The sequence below is a fragment of the Marmota monax genome, unplaced genomic scaffold (genome assembly GCF_021218885.2).
Source record: "Marmota monax isolate L192 unplaced genomic scaffold, Marmota_monax_Labrador192_F-V1.1 WCK01_AAM20220418_F8-fsc00090, whole genome shotgun sequence".
In the NCBI taxonomy this organism is placed as follows: domain Eukaryota; kingdom Metazoa; phylum Chordata; class Mammalia; order Rodentia; family Sciuridae; genus Marmota; species Marmota monax.
This window is the reverse complement of record NW_026695219.1, coordinates 4,740,343-4,758,084: the sequence shown is the minus strand read 5'-3', so window position 1 is coordinate 4,758,084 and position 17,742 is coordinate 4,740,343. Positions and strand designations below refer to the sequence as shown.

Genomic DNA, 17,742 nt, shown 5'->3' with positions numbered 1-17,742 from the left:
ACCATATATTTTGTCAATTTTTGTTAGTTTTAGGTAGGAGAGTAAGTCTGGTTCCTTTTACTTCATTTTCTCCAAAAGTAGAAGTCTGAGAGGTTGATTCTGGATATGTTGTACATACCAGTTGAATCCAGGGGAGAAGTGCAGGTTAACAAAAATTTGGAAATTTTATTTTATGAATAACACTTAAAACCTTGAGACTGAATGCAGTCATTGAGGATGAATATAAATTGGTAAGAGGTCCAAGGACATGAACCTGATACATCCAATATTAAGAGGTAGGTGAGATGAGTAACCAAAAATAAAACAAAACATATGAAAAAGGTAAAAAGGAATTACTTCTAAATGAGGAGAAAATCAGAGTATGGTATGGTTTACACATTTGGTTGAAATTATTTATTTATTTTATTTTTTTTTTTTTATTGTTGGTTGTTCAAAACATTACATAGTTCTTGATATACCATCTTTCACACTTTGCTTCAAGTGGGTTATGAACTCCCATTTTTAGCCCATATACAGATTGCAGAATCACATCAATTACACATCCATTGATTTACATATTGCCATACTAGTGACTGTCGTGTTCTGCTACCTTTCCTATCCTCTACTATCCCCCCTCCCCTGCCCTCCCCTCCCCTCTTCTCTCTCTACCCCCTCTACTGACCTTCATTTCTCCCCCTTGTATTATTTTTCCCTTTCCCCTCATTTCCTCTTGTATGTTCTTTTGTATAACCCTGAGGGTCTCCTTCCATTTCCATGCAATTTCCCTTTTCTCTCCCTTTCCCTCCCACCTCTCATCTCTGTTTAATGTTAATCTTCTTCTCCTGCTCTTCGTCCCTACTTTGTTCTTAGTTACTCTCCTTATATCAAAGAAGACATTTGGCATTTATTTTTTAGGGATTGGCTAGCTTCACTTAGCATAATCTGCTCTAGTGCCATCCATTTCCCTGCAAATTTTATGATTTTGTCATTTTTTAATGCAGAGTAATACTCCATTGTGTATAAATGCCACATTTTTTTAATCCATTCATCTATTGAAGGGCATCTGGGTTGGTTCCACAGTCTTGCTATTGTGAATTGAGCTGCTATGAACATCGATGTAGCAGTGTCCCTGTAGCATGCTCTTTTTAGGTCTTTAGGGAATAGACCAAGAAGAGGAATAGCTGGGTCAAATGGTGGCTCCGTTCCCAGCTTTCCAAGAAATCTCCATACTGCTTTCCAAATTGGCTGCACCAATTTGCAGTCCCACCAGCAATGTACAAGTGTACCCTTTTCCCCACATCCTCGCTAGCACTTGTTGTTGTTTGACTTCATAATGGCTGCCAATCTTACTGGAGTGAGATGGTATCTTAGGGTGGTTTTGATTTGCATTTCTCTGACTGCTAGTGATGGTGAGCATTTTTTCATGTACTTGTTGATTGATTGTATGTCTTCCTCTGAGAAGTGTCTGTTCAGGTCCTTGGCCCATTTGTTGATTGGGTTGTTTGTTCTCTTATTGTCTAATTTTTTGAGTTCTTTGTATACTCTGGATATTAGGGCTCTATCTGAAGTGTGAGGAGTAAAGATTTGTTCCCAGGATGTAGGCTCTCTATTTACCTCTCTTATTGTTTCTTTAGCTGAGAAAAAACTTTTTAGTTTGAGTAAGTCCCATTTGTTGATTCTAGTTATTAACTTTTGTGCTATGGGTGTTCTATTGAGGAATTTGGAGCCCGAACCCACAGTATGTAGATCGTAGCTAACTTTCTCTTCTATCAGACGGCGTGTCTCTGATTTGATATCAAGCTCCTTGATCCATTTTGAATTAACTTTTGTGCATGGCGAGAGAAAGGGATTCAGTTTCATTTTGTTGCATATGGATTTCCAGTTTTCCCAGCACCATTTGTTGAAGATGCTATCCTTCCTCCATTGCATGCTTTTAGCCCCTTTATCAAATATAAGATAGTTGTAGTTTTGTGGATTGGTTTCTGTGTCCTCTATTCTGTACCATTGGTCCACCTGCCTGTTTTGGTACCAGTACCATGCTGTTTTTGTTACTATTGCTCTGTAGTATAGTTTGAAGTCTGGTATCGCTATACCGCCTGATTCACACTTCCTGCTTAGCATTGTTTTTGCTATTCTGGGTCTTTTATTTTTCCATATGAATTTCATGATTGCTTTATCTATTTCTACAAGCAATGCCGTTGGGATTTTGATTGGCATTGCATTAAACCTATAGAGAACTTTTGGTAATATCGCCATTTTGATGATGTTAGTTCTGCCTATCCATGAACAGGGTATATTTTTCCATCTTCTAAGATCTTCTTCTATTTCTCTCTTTAGGGTTCTGTAGTTTTCATTGTATAAGTCTTTCACCTCTTTTGTTAGGTTGATTCCCAAGTATTTTATTTTTTTTGAAGATATTATGAATGGAGTGGTTGTCCTCATTTCCATTTCAGAGGATTTGTCGCTGATATACAGGAATGTCTTTGATTTATGCGTGTTGATTATATATCCTGCCACTTTGCTGAATTCATTTATTAGCTCTAATAGTTTCTTTGTAGAGCCTTTGGGGTCTGCTAGGTATAGAATCATATCATCTGCAAATAGTGATAATTTAAGTTCTTCTTTTCCTATTTTTATGCCTTTAATTTCTTTCATCTGTCTAATTGCTCTGGCCAGCGTTTCGAGAACTATGTTGAACAGAAGTGGTGAAAGAGGGCATCCCTGTCTTGTTCCAGATTTTAGAGGGAATGCCTTCAGTTTTTCTCCATTCAGAATGATGCTAGCCTGAGGCTTAGCATAGATTGCTTTTACAATATTGAGGTATGTTCCTGTTATCCCTAGTTTTTCTAGAGTTTTGAACATAAAGGGATGCTGTACTTTGTCGAATGCTTTTTCCGCATCTATCGAGATGATCATATGGTTCTTATTTTTAAGTCTATTGATGTGGTGAATAACATTTATTGATTTCCGTATATTGAACCAGCCTTGCATCCCAGGGATGAATCCTACTTGATCATGGTGCACAATTTTTTTGATATGTTTTTGTATCCGATTCGCCAGAATTTTATTGAGGATTTTTGCATCTAGGTTCATTAGAGATATTGGTCTGAAGTTTTCTTTCTTTGAAGCGTCTTTGTCTGGTTTAGGTATCAGGGTGATGTTGGCCTCGTAGAATGAATTTGGAAGTTCTCCCTCTTTTTCTATTTCCTGAAGTAGCTTGAAAAGTATTGGTGTTAGTTCCTCTTTAAAGGTTTTGTAAAATTCTGCTGTATACCCATCCGGTCCTGGGCTTTTCTTAGTTGGTAGTCTTTTGATGGTTTCTTCTATTTCCTCGATTGATATTGGTCTGTTTAGGTTGTCTATATCCTCCTGACTCAATCTGGGCAGATCATATGACTTAAGAAATTTATCTATGTCTTCACTATCTTCTAATTTATTGGAGTATAAGGATTCAAAATAATTTTTGATTATCTTCTGTATTTCTGAAGTGTCTGTTGTGATATTGCCTTTTTCATCCCGTATGCTAGTAATTTGAGTTCTCTCTCTTCTTCTCTTTGCTAGCATGGCTAAGGGTCTGTCGATTTTGTTTATTTTTTCAAAGAACCAACTTTTAGTTTTGTCAATTTTTTCAATTGTTTCTTTTGTTTCGATTTCATTAATTTCAGCTCTGATTTTCATTATTTCTTGCCTTCTACTTCTTTTGCTGTTGTTTTGCTCTTCTTTTTCTAGGATTTTGAGATGAAGTATGAGATCATTTATTTGTTGTTTTTTTCTTTTTTTAAGGAATGAACTCCAAGCAATGAATTTTCCTCTTAGAACTGCTTTCAATGTGTCCCATAGATTCCGATATGTTGTGTCTGTGTTTTCATTAATCTCTAAGAATTTTTTAATTTCCTCCTTGATGTCTTCTATAACCCATTGATCATTCAGTAACCTATTGTTCATTCTCCAAGTGATGTATGCTTTTTCCTTTCTTCTTTTATCGTTGATTTTCAGTTTCATTCCATTATGATCAGATAGGATGCATGGTATTATCTCTACTCCTTTATATTGTCTGAGAGTTGCCCTGTGACATAATATATGATCTATTTTTGAGAAGGATCCATGTGCTGCTGAGAAAAAAGTGTAACTGCTTGATGTTGGGTGGTATATTCTATATATGTCAATTAAGTCTAGATTATTATTGTGTTATTGAGTTCTATAGTTTCCTTATTCAACTTTTGTTTGGAAGATCTGTCCAGTGGCGAGAGAGGTGTGTTGAAGTCTCCCATGATTGGTTGAAATTATTTAAACATTGGTTACAAATGTTAAATTGCAAGATCCTTCCCTAGCATTATCCCCATCATATAAGTCATTAAATTTTGTTTTAAATTGGGAATCATATATTTTTCCAACGAAGTTTTTCATTGCTGTATAACAGTCCACAAAATGATTAGGTTAGTCATGCTAGAAACATGGAAATAATAAAATGAAAACATTGTTAAAGCATTACATGTAGCACTATTTGAGCAATTCAGATAATAGATGCTAAAATGATCATAATTAAATATTAGAATTTTTCATTCAAAGATGTTAAGATTTTTCCTGATTTATATGGTTGATAATCCACAATAGATTAGGAACACACTTTATAAATTTCAAAAATAGATAACATTTCTCAAAGCTTAAAAAAACAAAATTTAAGAAATTTAAAGAGCTATTGGATAAAAGAATAAAGTGATAGAAGAAAAGTTAAAAATAGGCCTTTGAAAACTATGTTTCTGTAGAACAGGGTCTTCTACAAGTTGGAAAGATGTTTATGTGCAAAAATAAAAATTTTTTTTCTGAAAGTATGACAAAATTAAACAAAAAGGTAAATATTTCCCTTCAGAAGTTTTCTGCCATTAGTGCTTTATAAACCTTTAGCATCTCCTGGGATCAGACTTGTTGAGTGTAGCATCTAATTTGACTTAATTGTATATTTCCTTATCAGTTACAGGTAAATAATAGAAATTTCCAACATTACTAATGAGAAGATCCAAAAAGAAAAGGTTTTTGGACAACTTTTAATGAGACATTTTAAAGTTTTCCTTCTTATATTTTTAATATTTTAAATTTACATATACATAATATATTACTTTATAAAAATACATATTTCCATTCTTATATAATTTTATTCGAGTATTCTTATTTATCTGACAACAGTGTCTTCAACTTATGAGAATCAGATTTTTAGTGAGAGTTTTCCAGAAAAGATTATATTTATATTTATGTAAATTATGAAATTTACATAATTATATTTTGAAATTTACTGAAAATCTGCTCTCTATCAATAAGGGTTCATTATGTAATATTAGGAAAATTAAATTAATATTTGTTCCCTATTTATTCTAAGTGGTTTATACCTCCCTAATGGAACAGCCTAATGACTGAAATGGTTTTGAAAGATGTGTTCACAATGATATCTGACATTCCATGTTTTAAGGACATATCCCTAGGAATGACTAAAACTGTTAAAAAATTTCTCTGGTTTTAGTTTTGTCATTAAAGTAAAAGGAGAATATCTTAAGAGAAACTTACCAGTATGCAGATGAATTTCCGTGATCCTACTGTTGTTTAAACATTTATTAAATAAATTGATCATGGATTGATTTAGAATGGGAATCATAATCTTACATAAAAAACTGGAGAAATCTATAAAAATTATGATTTGGAATAAATTTTTTTATAGGCCTTTAAATTTTTTGATATCACAAGTAATTTAAAAAAAATTTTTTCCTCAGTTTGTCATTTTCCCCGATTAACAAGTTAAAAAACAACTGTCTTCCAGTAGTTGGGGAGGCTGAGGCAGGAGGATCGCAAGTTCAAAGTCAGCCTGTGCAAAAGTGAGGTGCTAAGCAACTCAGTGAGACCCTGTCTCTAAATAAAATACAAAATAGGGCTGGGGATTTGGCTCAGTGGTTGAGTGCTCTTGAGTTCAGTCCCTGGTACCCAAACAAACAAACAAATAAAACAAACACAAAAACAACTTTCTTAGGTTTGCATCAGTAAGAAGATGGTAGTTTGGGAGATAAAAACTGGAGCTAGAGCAGTCTCAAAAGTAGTTTACCACAGTTCTCAGGTGAATTCATGATGTAAACTAGAGGATTCTTTGAGATCATCTTCATTTTCACACAGGAACCTTTTTTGGAAGGAAAGTATTTGCACTTAAGGATAGCCCTTTAATTTTTCCATGCCTGAAAAATGTTTCTAATCTCTAAGCCTAAGGGATTCCCTGGGGGAAAACTATCAAGCACTTACAGGAAGTAAACCTAAAATACCAGAAAGTCCTGATAATAAGCTAAATCCATTGAATAAATAGAAATGACTGTCAATTTTTTTAAAATATTATTTTTCCATTGAAAAAATAGGAATGCTATGAATATTCTTCAGCTGCTCATGAATTTTTTGAGGTTAAAACACAGTTACTAAACTTTTTTTTTTAATAAAAATACTTAGTTAAAAGATATATATTTCCATATGCATCAGCTTAGGTACCTGACAGAAAGGAAAAAAAAAATATTTCAAAGCTCTAAGAAGAAATATAAAATGAAAGGAAATCCTGGACTAGATTCTGTTTAAGAAAGATTAACAAAATTAAGCAGGATATTTCCCAAAGCTCCACAAAATTCTAAAAATTTCAGAATTTTCACTTTATATGTTAAAATGTATACAGCTTCCATTATGCTTGGGAAGTCTTTTCCCCCCAAGTGGTCAATAGTAATTCCTTCCTTAGAGTGATTGTTGAGTGCATTGAATTGATAAAAAAGAATAGAATTTAGTATATGATATAAAGGTTCTTTCATTACAGAGTTAAGTAATGTTGGGAAATGTGACCTCTAGTCTTTAGTGAATAGATCTTTTTAATATACAGAAGCATTGTTCTTTTGGCACCATAATGAAAGCATTCATTATCCCTAGCACTTGGGTTTAATTTGTATACAATCAGTTGTTTGATAATGTAATATGATCCTGATGCAATACTGGAGCAAAGAGGTCGTTGTGGTTGCTCTATGATCCCTCATTATAGCACTTATTTTGCATTTGCAAAGTGAACTTCATTTTTATTATGCTTATCAAAGAGTAATCAAATTACTTTAGGATTTGCTGTTGGGTAATCACTGTGAGACATTTTTGCATTTTTGGGTGTCTTGCTGTCAATATAATTTGATCCAGGTGCTTTTTTCTTCATTGTAATCATGTCATATTGTTTGTGAAAATTAAAAATGTCTTTGTGCTCTGATTAATAATACCCGTATTTTCTTCTTGAAGTCTAGTACTGCCTAATGTAAGAAGTACTTGCTGAATTTTAAGATTTTTAGTATTTAAAAATGAAAAATTTGTTCTGGGGCTGCAGCTCAGTGGCAGAGCACTTGCCTAGCACTGGTTCGATCCTCAGCAGCACCACATAAAAATAAATAAAGAAAATTAAAAGTATTCTGTCCATCTACAACAACAAAAAAATTTTTTAATTGCTTTTATTTTTTAAATACATGATGGTGGAATGCATCACAATTATTACTACACACGTAGAACACAATTTTTTTAATCTCTATAGATAAAGTATGTTCACCCTAATTCATGTCTTCATACATGTACTTTGGATAATAATGTCCATCACATTCCACTATCATTGCTCACCCCCTGCGCACTCCCTTTTCCTGCCACCCCTCTGCACTATCTAGAGTTTTCCTCCCATGCTTCCTCTCCCTATCCCACTATGAACTAGTCACCTTATATCAGAGAAAACATTTGGCATTTGGTTTTTTGGGATTGGCTAATTTCACTTGGTATTAATGTCATGATTTTATTCTCTTTTATTATATATGCCACATTTTTTTTAATCCATTTATCCACTGAAGGGCATCTAGGTTGGCTCCAGTTTAGCTGTTGTGAATTGTGCTGCTTTAAACATTGATGTGGCTGTGTCCCTGTAGTATGCTGTTTTTAAGTAAGAACAACAACAAAAATTTTTTAAATGAAAATTTTATAATTGTAAATGTATTTTAACATTTAATATTAAGGAAAATTCTGTAATTCTTCTGTAATAAGTCTTGAAATAGGACAGTTTCTAATTACATTTGATGGCCATTTAAAGCTTGATTACCAGAATTTTGAAGTCCTTTTTTTCCTTAGCCCCGTTTACATACAAATCTTTTTACTGTAGTAAGAGGAGAAATGAGGGTCCCTGAAGAAGCCCTTAAGGTAAAAGTTTTTCCTTTTTTCAATCTTCCATTCACTAGTGTTGATTTTATTCATGGATGTTTCAGTTCCTTTTCTAAATGTATTTTATAGCATGAGAAGTTTACCATTCAGCTTCAGTTGTCCCAGAAATCTTCAGAATCATCAGAATTGTCAAAATCTGCAAGTGCTAAAAACACAGATTCAAAGGTGGCAGATGCACCTATAGAAGTGCAGCACAAGCCTACAGAAGCACTGAAAACTGAGGAAAAAGCCTCAGGTAAGCTAACCTCTTGAAAGTCCCATATTTATACTTGATTTTGAAGAAATTATATCCTTTGTTCTCAAAAGATTGGCCACTTGCTTATCAAAATAATTTATAATCATGATACTTTCAGAGTGCCTCATAATGCAGCCAATGCTGCATTTAATTGTAGTTTACAATAATATTTTTTATTTCATGTTTGTTTGCATTTTTCTGAATTATAACAACTGAAAGAGAAGAAAAAATGTTAATCCAATCCTCCATCATTATAATATCATTGTATAATTTACAGGTCAAAAAACTATGAAAATGCTTTGTGTAAATAATTTCATTTAAACAAACAATTTGAAATCGATGGACATTATATTTGTCCAAATAAGAAATATATTCTGCTAAAAACTAAATATAGTTACTATGCTATTCCCATTAGGCTTTAAAAAAATTAGAAAATGGCTACTCATGACAAAATTTACTCTAGTTTAATCTTTTGTATTTGGCATCAATGACATTTCTGATGAGACTGGTTTTACTGTACCCTCTTTGGTTTTTGCCTACTTTCAACAAAACATCTTGTACTGGGACCATTTCTTGTCTAAATATTCAAGTCAAAAGCTATTTGTTTTAAGTGGTTCATTTATATACCAAAGAACTCAACACTTTAACAAAAAGCTGTTACGATATTGCTTAGATATATATCAGCCAGTATTAATGTTCACTTATTTAGTTGTGTCCAACATTCTGTAAGGTATTACACCAATAGTGTTGTTACTTGTCGGGTATTTTTCAACTATCTAGATTACATTTTGGATTTTTTTTTTCACTTGATTAATCAAGTAGACAATTCTAGCCTTCTGTGAAAGCATTTGTTGTTGTTTCATCTACTTTAGGCAGATTTTTTCCTACCTCTTTCCAGATATTTCTGCTATGCCCCGTGGTACTCCATTATATGGACAGCCGTCATGGTGGGGGGATGATGAAGTGGATGAAAAAACAGACTTCAAGTCAAATGGCAAAGCTGAAGAAAAAAATCATGAAACTGGAACATCAGGTAAAAATATCTCAATGACTATGACATTACATGGATATTTTGGGAATCATTTGTAGTCTAAGCAGAAATCTGTCTACTCTGAAAAGAGATGATCTGCTACTCTAAAGCTTGATTTAAAAAAAAAAAGGTCGATGACTATTTTAATGTCCTTATTATTTTAATATAATTTCTTATTTATGAGTGACTCTCAAATTATTAATTTCAATCTTTTAAAAAGTAATTTATTTAAAGTATTTTTTCTAGTTTATGAGATTGTTCAATGGTGACAGATTAATAAACTGGATATTTTACATATTTTAAAGTAATTATTAAAATGAATTTTAACCAAGGTAGTAGATACAAATGGATTTTATCTTTTCATTAGATTCACAAACATAACGATTTCTACGATGTTCAGAAATGTGATATGAAATTATAGCTTCTTTAAAACGTCACTATTCTCAATTTGTTGGGATTATAGTAGCAATAAGATTACCATGTTCAGCTTCAAGAATGAAGAAATAGTTCTGGGTCAGAGTCTCAGAATAGTAATCAAAGAATATATCTTTTGTTGATGAAGTAGTTCAGTGGTGAACTAAGTGTTCATAAACCAGATCAAGATTTCCAGGAAATAAATGGAGGTGTCAATTGTTTGTCACATACGGACATTGAAAAGACATCAGAACAGAAGGATTGAACAGCCAATTTCTGTGATAACAAGAGATTAAGATCCAGAACTGGCACCTGGGATCAGTATGGAAGACTTAGTCTGACAGAGACAAGGATAATTTCATCCGAAGTTTTTCAGTGTTCTACCTTTGATCATAGTTCTACAAAATAAGTGAGACAGTTTTCTTAGTTGGAGAATTAAGAATGCTGTTTCTTTAGATATGCTTTTATTAGGCCAGGACACAAAAATCTTAAGAAACCTGGCATTATCAACTCAATCTTACTGTGCCCCAAACCGAATTTGTCAACTTTGTAAAATAAATTTCTATCACAGTTTCCTTGTTTCTATCACCAACATAGTTTACTTCACACCCAACCATGAAGTATTATTATTTAGTATTTAACATTTCTTCAAATGTAAATAACAGAACTGTTTCCTGGTACTAAACAAGAAGGACTTACTGGCTCACATGATTGAATACCACTATCATCTCAACACTGTTATCATCTAGCTAGTTTCTCCATCTTTCAGTCTTAACTGTTCACAATAGTTGCATACTGAGGGAGTTTCCCCTCATACTCAGGTTGCCTACCAGTCAAGGGTAAATGCTATCATATCCAGCAGAAAAGAACAAAGGTTGCTTCCAGAAGACCTCAAAGAATGTGGAAGAAGAACATTCCTAAAAGTTTTCAATACATCTGTCTTCTCATTGGCCTCGCACAGGTTCAGAAGTGGGTCACCTGCTTATTAATGAACCTGTCCCTGGTGAGACATAGGAGATTATCTGTACACCACTCTTGTTGGCCTTGAAGCTGAGTGTGGAGTTTTTTTTCCCCTAAAGCACATGAGCTGTGTCAGGGAAGAGTGGATACCGGAGAATGTTGGCGTTCTTTTAGAAAGAAGGAACAGGAAAAAGATACTGGAAGACAATCAAGAATGTCTACTTTATTTGAAAGTTTTTGTCTTCCCTTTTCTTCACCTTATCAATCTAATATACGACCTACTTCTGTTGCCTTTTTGTCCCCACCAAGTCATAATTGAACTTTCTAACTTAAGTTTGGGCCCTAAAAAGCTAAACTGATCTTTATTTCATTTTTTTCAAGAAACTACACTGACTCCCATTTGCTTGCCAAATAGATTTTAATGTTTTTAAGTTTTATGTATCAGAGCTTTCTAATTTTGCTCTACTTTTTCTAGAGGGCCTTATATCCCAGTATCAGTTGTTATAGTGTTCTCTTCCAATTTGGGAGAGAATATGCTAATTCCTGCCTGTTCTGTTCTCCCTCAGGTTTCAATACACACAGACATTGAATAATATAAAATTCTAAATGATGTATTTGTATATATGTATTGCTAATATGTGATACTGTTTAATTCACGATTTTTGAGTAAGCCTTCTCTCCACAACTTATCTCTAAATTCCTTTCTTCAAGTATCACATATCATGCTATCATTGTGCACTAGAGCCACCTGGTAGAGAGGAATTTTTTTTTTTTTTTTTAATGTCTTGTGCTCCATCAGATTCTGTTGGTTAATAGTTCAGTGAGATTATTGCTTGCTTTGTCATTTTAGTATAAGGATAATACCATTTAATATTTGTCATTTGCAGTTTATTAAAAGATAGGATGAGGTTTACTTACTGGAATAATCTATGAATTCATCAGAAATTATAAAATCAGGTTTGAAATGTGTATCAACTGTTATTAAATTTGATTATTTTGAAATTAACGTGTTTTTAAGAATTTAAATTTAAAAAAATGTTTCAAATTATGGAATATAAATGATCAATTTAATAACTTATACTCCAAGTATACTCATTCAGTAAAAACAAAAAGTGATTTCCTTTTTGGATACCCATTTTTAGAATTTAAAAACTTGGTACTTACTATGGAAGGTGAATATTTCAGAAAGGATTAAAACCTGTCTGTTACTAATCATTTTTTATATCCCCCTCTGTGCGTCCACATGTCTAGAATCTCCTAAAAACTTGACACATAGTCTAAAAAACTTAGAAGCAAATGTATACATTAGAGCAAGCCAGTTTTCTTGAAATTGTGTAAATATTTTCAATCATACTAAAGAAAATTTTTCTTCAATGTAGTTATAGCTGTGTTCTTCAATCTTTGGTCTCAACATTAATTTAAAGGCTCTTTAAATATTGTATACATTTTGAAAAGGCATGTATACTATATGAAGTAGCTTCTTGACTCTTTTTACAGTGATTTTTTAAAAATCCAGTCAAACTAAATTTGGAGGCTTTTAAGTTGTAACTTGTTTTTAGCAAAAGGAGTTTCACAGAAATCATAATTTGAAATACTTCACTAGGCTAGGTTGGGTAGATGTCTAAAGCAGAATGAGCCATGATAATTATAGTCTGTGATTTTAAATTAGTTGAATATTAGTTTAGTACAGAAGAATGCATTATAAGTATCCCTGATAGATCACCCAGTCATAAAATACCCTCAGAGCATAAGCAAGTTATCACCAGTTGCTTTTCTGATTTAGATATACAGAATTAATTCTAACATAATCAGTTGTTAGATAATTTTTTAAAACCTAGTAGTTGAGATTACTAAAATATTGATATAAACAAATAATTAGTATATTATATAGTTTAATTTGATATAACAAAAATGACTTTTAAAAGATAAATGAATGTTAAATTCATAAATTCCAAACTATGTTGTCAGTATTCCTAAAGAAGAAAGCTGTTTTTTTTTTTTTTTCCTATCTTAATTCGTAAGCCCTATTAATTTTGCTTTTAGGCATTTTTAATAGGACCACACATTTCATTTGTTTTATCATCTTCAGGGAAATGAATCTGACTACATATAATGAATTTTCCAGGTGATCAAACTTCACTTCTACAACAGACAGTTTTTAAAAAGTTTAACCATTTCTTAAGTTACTGTTAAATGCATGTACCCCTATCACTACTTGAGCAAAGAAGTCTGAGTATAGTATAAATTTTTTCTCTTAACTCAGAATCATCGTTATTTATATCAGTTGTTGAATTATGATATCTTACAATGATGTCCTCAGAACCTTTGAAATATGTAAGGCTTCCTAGTATATATTGAGTGGTACTGGGATACAATGTTTTTGAGGCCATTTATCTGCTCTTGATTGTACCTTGCTCTGTTAATGTTGGGTTTTCCCCAGTATCATCCTTCCATTTTCAGTAGTGAGCAAAATTGAGTAGTTTTAGGAAAAGATAATTTTACACTGAAAATTATTATTCTTAGATATTTCTTTTGCATTCTTTTTAGCCGTGTGTGTGTGTGTGTGTGTGTGTGTGTGTATGAGCAGCTTACTACTACTACTATTTTGGAATTGGAGCTTTATGTTTTCTTTCCCACACATTAGCACATGGAGATGTTAATGTCCCATTCTTTTGTAACCTAAAAGCATATGTTTTTATGATTATTTCTTATTCAGAGTACTGTTAAGAAGTCAATTATTTAACACCTGATGAATTAAAATTTAACATGTATTTTAAAAGACCAATCAGTTCACTTAATTTAAGGGTTAGAAACAACATAATTTCCTTGTATTACCTTTTCTTTCTAATAAATTTTCTGTACACAATTTTTCTATCAGTCTGTTTAAAACCAGAATGGATTTTTGAGCAGAGAAACATATTTCATTTGAACTTGCTTGGTAATAGACCATCTCAACAACAGGGCAATTTAATCAAACTTTTTCTTTTGTATTTGCTTTCTCTAATAAATACTTAAAATATGTACTTAAAATAGCATTTTAGCTGTCATTTTCATTTATATACCTTTATGTATTTTATTATAAAGCATCTCTTTTCATACCTTTGTATTAGTTTCTGAGGCAACAAAAGAAAAGTGAAAGTGTTCCAGGGTTGGTTGTTCCTTCTGCTTGCCATCTTGTTAATAATCTGAGGCTTATAATTCAGCTTTCCTTCAAATATTTTTAACACTTGTACATACTCAACTATATAGAAATGTAAACTAATTTTCTTCTGGATTACTGGCAGGCAACTGAATTTTCTATTTTTTATTTTTTCTTTCATATTGCTGCTTGGATTGCTATGCTGTTATGCAAACCACATGTTTTATCTTTACTCTTTTTGTCTTTATAAGATTGTCTGTCTTCTTCCAGGAATCATGTATCAGTAATATTTCTGTCATTCTAAAAGTCATGTCTCTAAATGTAATGGTAAATGATGGTAAGTGGAATCATTACTTCTAAAACATGACTTACATATTTACTTTATATCCTCATTTGAGTATCTGTTTTCCAATGGAGCTCTACATTTATTTAAAGATGTTTCAGACATCTCATCCTGCTGACTTGATAAGGAAATCCATGCTCTTAATATATATATATATATATATTAATATTTATTTATTTATTCTTCTTTAGAACTTGAATCTCCAGCCCCATTTGATTTCACTTCTTTTGTACCTTGATAATTTCTAGATCCAAGTTGGAAAAATTATGGACCTAGCCATGAAAGGTTCACTTCTTCACTGCTTCACTATCCTTTGCTATTACTACTTCTTATCTTGCATCTCCTATTAGTTAAATGGCATGTTTATAATCAAGTTCTTTCTTCTCTGTTACATTTTTTTTTTCCTATGATAGAATGCCATTGTTTTTCATCCAGACTATGATCTGCCTTCTGATCCTTACAAAATAATGCACTGGTCATTGTCAGTCTCCTTCAAATGCTAGAAACCCCCAAATATTTTGAATTCTCTCTTATTTTTCTCATTAGGGTGCAGCATAGATGCCAAGCAAGTTGAGGAGCAGTCTGCAGCTGCAAATGAAGATGTACTTTTTCCTTTCTGTAGGGAACCAAGTTATTTTGAAATCCCTACAAAAGAATTCCAGCAACCTTCACAAATAACAGAGAGCACTATTCATGAAATCCCAACAAAAGACACGCCAAGTTCCCATACAACAGGTGCAGGGCATGCTTCATTTACCATTGAATTTGATGACAGTACCCCAGGGAAGGTAACTATTAGAGACCATGTGACAAAATTTACTTCTGATCAGCGCCACAAGTCAAAGAAGTCATCTCCTGGAACTCAAGACTTGCCAGGAATTCAAACAGGAATGATGGCTCCAGAAAACAAAGTAGCTGACTGGCTAGCACAAAACAACCCTCCTCAAATGGTATGGGAAAGAACAGAAGAGGATTCCAAAAGTATAAAAAGCGATGTTCCAGTGTACTTGAAAAGGTTGAAAGGTAAAGTGAATGATCATTTCAGAACTTCCTATTGTATAATTAAGAAAATTCAGTTTTCATAGTTAGCAAACTACTATTAAGTAAATATATAGTAGAAGACATCTGCTTTTTCAAACTTTATGTTTAACTTTAAAGCTCAAAAGCAAACCACACTGCTCATGTCCAGCTTTTATTCACAATAGTCTTTCTTCATTTTCTTCCCAAAACCATATTGTGAATTTTTATATATGCCATTAAATGCCCCCCCCCCATGGAAATATCAAATTAATTTAGTGCATCAGTGGAATTTCCTAAAAGACAATTCCCATCACTTCTTTTGTTTAAGGAAAAAATATATCCAGTTTTATTCTCTTATGATACTTCTAAATATCAATATCTAGATTTTGAAAGAAATTTTAAGCCATTAGGTATGGGCTAAGAGTTCTACTTGGATAATATAATCACATTGTTGATGGAGTACTTCAAATTGTTGTTAGTGGTTACTTAAGAAACACTTGAGTTTACAAATATTTACTGGATACTTATTAATCTAATTTAAAATTTTTTCAGTATTTAAACTTTATGAGAATTGTAGTTGAATGTTCATATTCAAAACTTTATAATTAAACGCTAATGGTATCAGCTGATCATTTTTCCCTATTGATGCCAGTTCCTTTTTTAAAAGAACTAATTGAATACAGATTTGTATTACTTTCACATATTTATTTAAATAAGGTATATATAAAGGAATGATTTTGAATTAATTATGATTGTTTATTAATGGCCATTCTTTTGTATATTAGGAGTCAATGAGTTTTTAAAAATGGCTCTTTGAGGTCAGAGACCATATATTACTTTACTTGTATCGTTAACACTTTATATGGGACTTAAGCATATGATAGGTACAGAGTAATTAAAATAAACAATGAATGAATTCATTCTCCATGGCAAGACTGACCCTGGCTTAATGCCTACTTTGTGTCCTGATACCCTACTATAAGAGGTCTAGTAATGAAGAAATCGTACTCTCACTCTTATTTTGGGTTTGCTTCTAAGACATTTCAGGACAGTGAGATAATGTGATTAATTCTTTGTGCCTATTATAGCACTGTAGTCATCAGTGGTTACCTGGCATATGTGCTTTTGAGATTTGATTATAATCTTTAATTCGTATAGACTTTATTATACATAATTGAGACCTGTGTATGCATGTATAGGTTAAATCTTATCAATAAAAGCCATACATTTGTAAGCTGATGATTTATATTAATTGGATAAGTAATACTGATACTCTACTATAAGAGGTAGTACGAGACTTGAAAATTTATTGTTTTTAAAAAATCATTCTTATCAAATATACAGTATGATCTAAATTAATAAAAGGGTACCATTTAAAACTATCTTTGTTAAATCCTTTTGTAACTTTTTAAAGTCATTATAACTTTTCTGTTAGATGTTTTTTGATTAGTAAGTTGTATATAATCATGGGATTTGTTACATATTTGAACATGCACATAACAAAATTTGGTCAGTTTCACTCCTCTTTTCCCTCCCACTTCCATTTCTCTCTTCTTCTTCCTCTACTCTATTGTACTCCCAAGTTTTTAAGCCATTATTTGAAAACATTCTGTGATTTTGAATAAGACTTTTGTGAGCCTAATTCCAAATAGAGTCATTAAGGACCGAATTATCTGTATCACTACATTAATCATTAGATATTTTTAAACTAAAATATCTAAGGAATTAATTAAGGAATTAGACAATCAAATAGGTAGACATATATTCCAATAAGGTGTCGCCGCTGGGAAACCTTTTGGATTTGACTTTATACCATTTTGCAAGTCCTCAAAAAACATGTTTTTTTTCCAAGTCTAACTCATTTTTGATCCAAGATAGACCCATTTTATTTCTCCAGACTTAACTTACAAATGGCATTTGACCCTATACAGAAGTCTGAACTGCTTCATTGGACAATAGTTTTATACAGTTTAGGATATCAAGATGATATACTAAGACTATAAATAAATGCAAATATATAACAGTCTGTAACAATTTTTCAAAAATTAGACTTTCAGCAAGTACTCATTATTAGTCCAAAAATTCAAAGTAGGCAAAACAATACAAAAATATCTTGCTCCTACAAGAGTAAAGTGCACGCGCTTTGGGACAGTGAGGAAAATAATGTTCACAAAGCCCATACACTTTCACCCTTTAGGAGAGTTGCACCTTCTTTGGCTATAGTGGTGAGGTACAGATGACCTATCCTAAGAAGTATTTAAAAATTTCAATGTCTTTAGGCATCATTAATGACAAGCAGAGGGAGGAAAAAAAAAAAAAAACTGGTGAGGAGAGTTTGCTAGGGATCTTTTTAAGTAAAAAACAGGAGATTGGATCTC

At 32.3% G+C, this 17,742-nt stretch overlaps 1 protein-coding gene across 9 annotated transcripts in view; it reads left to right on the top strand.

Moving 5' to 3' along the window:
* Cep170 (centrosomal protein 170) overlaps positions 1-17,742 on the top strand; it is a 132,423-nt gene that overhangs the window by 54,858 nt on the left and 59,823 nt on the right. For all 9 annotated transcript variants that reach the window (XM_058575161.1, XM_058575157.1, XM_058575158.1 and 6 more), the window contains exons 5-8: positions 8,147-8,202; positions 8,293-8,458; positions 9,357-9,491; positions 14,891-15,367. In XM_058575161.1, the coding sequence (XP_058431144.1) occupies positions 8,147-8,202; positions 8,293-8,458; positions 9,357-9,491; positions 14,891-15,367 (834 nt within the window). The remainder of the gene's footprint in view (positions 1-8,146; positions 8,203-8,292; positions 8,459-9,356; positions 9,492-14,890; positions 15,368-17,742) is intronic.